We start from the raw sequence: 6,163 nt of genomic DNA, 5'->3' as shown, positions 1-6,163 counted from the left end.
TATAAATAACAAAGTACAGCTCATACAGAAAGCAGATGTTAAAGCTAACCTTTTATTTTTTTAAAGTACCCCCTTACTGAATAATGCCAGCAATACTATCACCAAATTACATTTTATAATCAAGTAATGTATATTCAATGTATGTTTTTAGTGTGTGTGTGTGTGTGTATATATATATATATATATATATCTTCATATGATTTATTTTAAATGATTGCTGGTTTCAGAGATTTAAAAACCACAAACTCTATGGCAGCAATTATAATGCATATATAGTTCTCTGAAAGATCATTTTTAAGTTATCACATAATGGTAGAATATAATTTAAACAAAATACAAGTGACATTTACAGCATAAGGCTCTGTGGTTGAACAATCAGCACATCAAAGAAAATGTATCAGAGAAAGGCTTTAAAAAATTAAGCATGTTCCCTGTTAGAAGAATTTTGTCTTTCTTTCCTAAAAATGGCTAATTGTGGACAGAAAAATGTTCAAACAAAAGGTTCCTAAAACGTCTAGAAAACAATTAAACTTGAGTTGCAGTAATTGATGAGGTCAGACTTTTACCATGATAAACTGAAAATTAATCTGTTGGTAGCGAGAAGATACAACTGCTCATTTTTAGAGAAGTAAAGTTTATTACATTTGAAACAATACAGCAGAAATTTCAAAAGTTTACTCATTAAATATAGTTTCTTACAAATATCCTTTTGAAAATGCAATTCATATATGCGGCTACCTCAGAAGTTTGAATTCCAAATGAAATATGAAGGCAAGAGTCAGGGAAATCATGTCAGAGGGCTTTGTCAAATATCTGTACAAATCAGTACATATTCTTCTGTCTGTGATACAGTAGGAAAGAAAGTGATTCTAAATATATCCAAATAAATGCAGAAAAATACATTACTATTTGAGGCAGACCATGCTAAAATATAATTTACAATGATTAGTTTGCATTTAAGATGGTTAATAATGTCTTCAGTTTGAACCAATGAAATCAACATTAAAGTAAAATTTTGCAGTATTTGCTCAGTCTTTTGTATTGAACATTAGTTCATCTGAGAAGTAAATAAGATTGGAAAAAGCAAGTGACCTGATCCTTTTCATTAAGTTTATCATTACCTCAGTCATACTAAATGCAAACAAATCAATAGCATCAAGATTTTTCACACATTAAAATGAAGACTAATGACTTGTAAAGGCAGACTGTGTACCATGTAGTATTTAACATATGAAACTTGCATTAACCAACTCAATTTTTTAAATAAACCAAGATTTACAAGTTAAAATAAACATTTGATTAAAAAATTCTGCTATTCAAGATACTCAGGTGTCTTTTTTCTCTTCGAGATTGGTACGGGTTGGGTCTTTTAAAAACTTGAAGAGGAGATGGTAAGAGGAAAAAAATCCTCAATGCTTTTAAAAACTCAGCTGTTCGGAGTCCATACAACTACTATGCTGGCATGGAAACAAGGTGTTTTCGGTCACAGAACCATTCACTTCCCCATAGAAGTAGTTCCTCCAAGCCAACTATATAAAGATGTAAATCAGCTCACCCATGATTAAAATTGAAGTAATTCTTCAAAAATAGAGCAAGACACCTCACCCAAAAAGATCTTTTAAATCATTGCTAGCTGAACTGCTATTGGTCATAGTAGTTGGTGGCTGTGCAAAGTTCTGTGGGTTAAAGAAAGGATTAGCCTGCATACCGAAGGCAGACTGTCCCATCATGTTCATCTGTGTTCCCATAACTGAACTGCCCATACCTGGAGACCCTTGCGGAGGTACAAATTGATTAAGCCACTGATTTGGTTTCTGTTGTGACAACTGGTTCATGCTAACTTTGGGTTTCTGAGGGCCAAAGAGATTATTAAGAGCAGACATATCTGTGGGTCTTTGTTGAGCAGGCTTTGCACCAGCAGGAGGAACACTCACAGCACTGAAGTTTGGCAAAGTGGAAGGTGTTCCCAGTGTCATCTTGGTCACTCCAGGTGTGCTTGGACTACCGAATAAGTTCTGATTTGTATTAACCGGCATGTTGAATCCTGAAGTCTGAAAGCCCATGTTAGCATTTAAGCCGTTGGTCAAATTTCTCTTGGTATTATCAATTGGTGTAGAAAACATCATGCCAAGCCCCATGGAAGGAACAGAAGTGAAGGTACTTGAAGCAGAAATTTTAGGGGTACTAACAGAAAGGCTGGTCAAGGATGACATGTTATCCATCAACGTGTCTGTCAAGTCCTTAGTCTGAAAAATATGAGGGAATTACTTTATCTCCAAGATTTCTAAATTAGTTAAAGTCAATAAATGACAAGTTAGAATTAAGCTCAACAATCTATATCAAGTTAGCAAACCACAACCCAAAGGCCAAATCCAGTTGGCCACATATCTTTACAAAATGGTTTTTACAGATGAACATTGAATTGAACACGAACACTGAACATGAAACCGAACTGCAACCAATTTGATGACAGGGAACACTAAATTTGAATTCCAATTAAACAAAATCCTGGCCTCCCCCACCGTTCCCCAAAATAGAAATGTGTTCTTCTCATCCATAGATCTGTATTACAAAAAGGATACTCTTTATATTTTGAATTGTATCACAATTTTATAGAAATTTGTTTTCTCTATTCTTATATAAGTACCTACAAAATATTTTTTATTTTGCCTCTTGGCCACTAAGATCTTTCTTGGAAAAAGAATTTTAGTGATTAGGAAATAACAAAAAATAATTTAAAGAAAGCTTTTAAGATAAAGTTATCTCTGCAGCCAGTAAGAGTGTAAACTCTCTACAAGCAGGACCCTAAAACAGTGCCTGAAACATAACAGGAAATAAATACTGGTCAGGTCATATAGGATAAGTATTCCTAAATCAAGTTACAGACCTGACTATAACTGCTTTTGCTCAAAAATATATAAATGCATGAACATAATATTCCTGATCATTTCAAGGTGAACAGAAGAGAGGTACTTAGTACTATTAAACGTAATATTTTTAAAGAAACCCTTCTATTCATTGGTAGTGGTTGGTAACAACCACTCACTATCACTATCATTGATAACAATCACTATCATAAAACATTATACATTAGGCAGGCTATTGAGTTGTTGGAAAATCCTTTTGCCCATACCTCTTAGAAACTGCATTATTGAAGTAGTCTTTGAAATACATTTTTACTCAAACACTAGTAGGTAGAATAAGTTATATACTTACTTCTTCAGTACAGTATGCTTGAAATTATACAAAAGTATAACCTGAAAGTAAGTATGTTTGAAATTATGCAAACGAAATGAATTCTGACCTGTTTGACTGGAGCAACAGGTGTGTGTACTTGGGGTTTAAGAGGCTGTTGGCTTTTCAACTTCTGTGCCTGCTCCTGTTCTTTTGCTAATTTTTGTTTTTCTTCAAGTGTAAGTGATGCCTCAAAACAAAACAAAATATCAACTTGCAACTTCATAATTCCACATGTAAAACAGAAGATGTCTTTTTTGGTAAAGTATGTCTTGGTATATTTGACAATACCAAGTAGTTTGCAAACTACTCCTGTGTTGGTGATTGCCACAGGTAAATTATATTCTGAATTATTATAAGATTTAACTTTAGTTAGAAACTCATAAAATCTCTGCTAAAATACTTTCAGTATAAAAACAGTTATTGTTTTAAAACCACTCATCAGATTGACCTTTTCCCGGACAAGGGAAATATGATTTGGTGATTTCATTTTATACATTTGGGAGACCTTGTTCGACTCTATCTCACTCCAAAAATATTTTAGGAACTCAACAAAAAGCTAAGGAAAACATAAACAGCTTCTTTCACTGCTAATGACTGAATCAAATTTGACATTTATCTTTTTATCAACCTTGCTAAACTATAAGTTCGCAGTATGTTCTTACAATTTTGTAAACCCAATGCCCAGTCGCTCCTGGCTATGCACATATAGGTACTAGTATTTGTCAAATGAACAGAAGAAAAATTGCCCTCAGCAGAAATTCAAATTTGACATATTTATTGCATTGAATACTAGCCAATATTTCAAATGGAAAGTATCACTTTATAATTTATCACTCAAAATCAGAAGCAGAGAAGAGACACAGTGGAATTTATCAAGAGATGTGACTGGCAAAGTGCAACAGAAAGGACCAAGAAGGCAGGCAATCTAGAAATGTTACCACATGGAAGGCTGAGTAGTAAAGGAAGTTAAATTCCCAAGCCTGTTTATTCTCAATGTGAGTGAGGTCATGCTCCCACGGTAATTTTTAAACTTCATAAAGATTATTAAAGCATGCTTCTTGTTAAGATGCTAAACAGTAGTACTTCCCAACAAAAATCTGTAGTTTACAGTAAGTCCTATAAAATAAATCAGTGCATAAGAACAAGTAAAGAAACTTACTCTTTTATGCTTATTCTGTAACCCATCCTCTTTGTTTTCTGATTCACTGCCAGTCAGAAAGTCTGCTCCAATGTTGTTAAAGACTTTGTCAATCTGCCGAAAAAGAAAAATGTCAACCACCTGAATGACATCAAAAAATTGTGATTTTACAGCTTAAAGAGCAAAAGCCCCTCAAATGAAGCACATTGTCGAACTCTTTTTACAAAAATTAAAATGATCTAAATAAACTACCTTGTGACCCAGCAATTGCACTACTAGGTATTTATCCAAAGAACATAAAAATACTGATTTGAAGAAGCACATGCACCCCAATGTTTATAGCAGCACTATCAACAATAGCCAAATTATAGAAAGAGCCCAAACATCCATCAACTGATGGATAAAAAAAGAGGTGGCATATATATACAATGGAATATTGCTCAGCCCTAAAAAAAAAAAAAAAAAAGAAATCTTGCCACCTGTGATGACGTGGCTGGAACTAGAGTATATTATGCTAAGAAAATTAAGTCAGAGAAAGAACTACCATATGCTTTCACTCATATGTGGAATTTAAGAAACAAAACAGATGAATATAGGGGAAGGGAAAGAAAAATAAGTAAAAACAGAGGGAGACAAACCATAAGAGACTCTTAACTACAGAGAACAAACTGAGGGTTGCTGGGGGGGGGGAGGTGTTAAATGGGTGATGGGCATTAAGGAAGGTACCTAATGTAATAAGCACTGGGTGTTAATATGCAACTGTTGAATCACTAAATTTTACTCCTGAAACCAATACTACACTATATGTTAACTAACTCAAATTTAAATAAAATCTTGGAAGAAAATAGATAGATAGATAGATAGATAGATAGATAGATAGATAGATAAATAATCTAAATATCTTACCTGAGATCCAACATTTGTAACTTTTGCCTCCTCAGAAGCATTTATTTGATTTCCTATATCCAAAGATCTGCAGGAGAGTTGAATTATGACAAAGCCAATAAAAAGAAATGCTTACTTTGGAAATACTAATGCTAAAAATAGTTCATCCCCATGGGGTTTATGAGAACTTAAACAAACTGCAACTTTATTCTTTAAGGACCATCATAATCTTTTTTATTATTTACTACAATTAATGTCTGCTTACCCCCAAAAGTAACATTGCATATACAAGTCTTCTTTTTTTAACTCAATATTTGAAATTTACTGGAAAATTTACTCAGTATGTCATAAAACTGGGCAAGCATGATTCTTACTGTCAGAGAGCTTATGTGATTAAATTCAGAATCTGATTTTCACAATAAATGCTATAATCACTATGATGAGCCAGATCTATGCCTTGAAAAATAGGTAAGATTTAGATAGGAGAAAAAAGGTTCATTTACACCTCAAGTATAAATACTAGATATTAAAATTTTCTCATAAATTAAATAATTAAAATAATTAAATAATTAAAAATTATTTTTCAGGGTTCTTATGTTAATAATCAATCCATCAAACAACATAAACGTATACATCACAGAATACATACAAAGGGCTATTTCATGTCATTCTACACCTGGTATGTTTATTTCCATTAGCCTTCATCTCACACTGGAACAGAAGCTACAAAATTTCTATCTGGGAACATTGCTCATAATTGGTATCAATTTTACTGATTCTCTGATACTTTTTTTTTTTGAGAGAGAGAGGGGGAGTTAGAGAGAGAAAGAGAGGCAAGGCAGAGGGAGAGGGAGAACCTTAGGCAGGCTCCACACTCAGCACAGAGCTCGATGTGGGTAGGGC

At 33.5% G+C, this 6,163-nt stretch overlaps 1 protein-coding gene across 1 annotated transcript in view; it reads right to left on the bottom strand.

Moving 5' to 3' along the window:
• Nucleotides 1-614: 614 nt before the first annotated feature.
• SCYL2 (SCY1 like pseudokinase 2) overlaps nucleotides 615-6,163 on the bottom strand; it is a 58,682-nt gene continuing 53,133 nt past the window's right edge. The window contains exons 15-18 of the mRNA XM_008705722.2: nucleotides 5,282-5,348; nucleotides 4,397-4,489; nucleotides 3,305-3,424; nucleotides 615-2,246 (exon numbers count right to left, since the gene is read on the bottom strand). Of these exons, the coding sequence (XP_008703944.1) occupies nucleotides 1,602-2,246; nucleotides 3,305-3,424; nucleotides 4,397-4,489; nucleotides 5,282-5,348 (925 nt within the window). The 3' untranslated portion in view covers nucleotides 615-1,601. The remainder of the gene's footprint in view (nucleotides 2,247-3,304; nucleotides 3,425-4,396; nucleotides 4,490-5,281; nucleotides 5,349-6,163) is intronic.

This window comes from Ursus maritimus, unplaced genomic scaffold (assembly GCF_017311325.1).
Source record: "Ursus maritimus isolate PB19 unplaced genomic scaffold, ASM1731132v1 scaffold_21, whole genome shotgun sequence".
Lineage (NCBI taxonomy): Eukaryota > Metazoa > Chordata > Mammalia > Carnivora > Ursidae > Ursus > Ursus maritimus.
The sequence above is the reverse complement of the archived record's forward strand: the minus strand, read 5'-3'. Positions and strand labels throughout refer to the sequence as shown.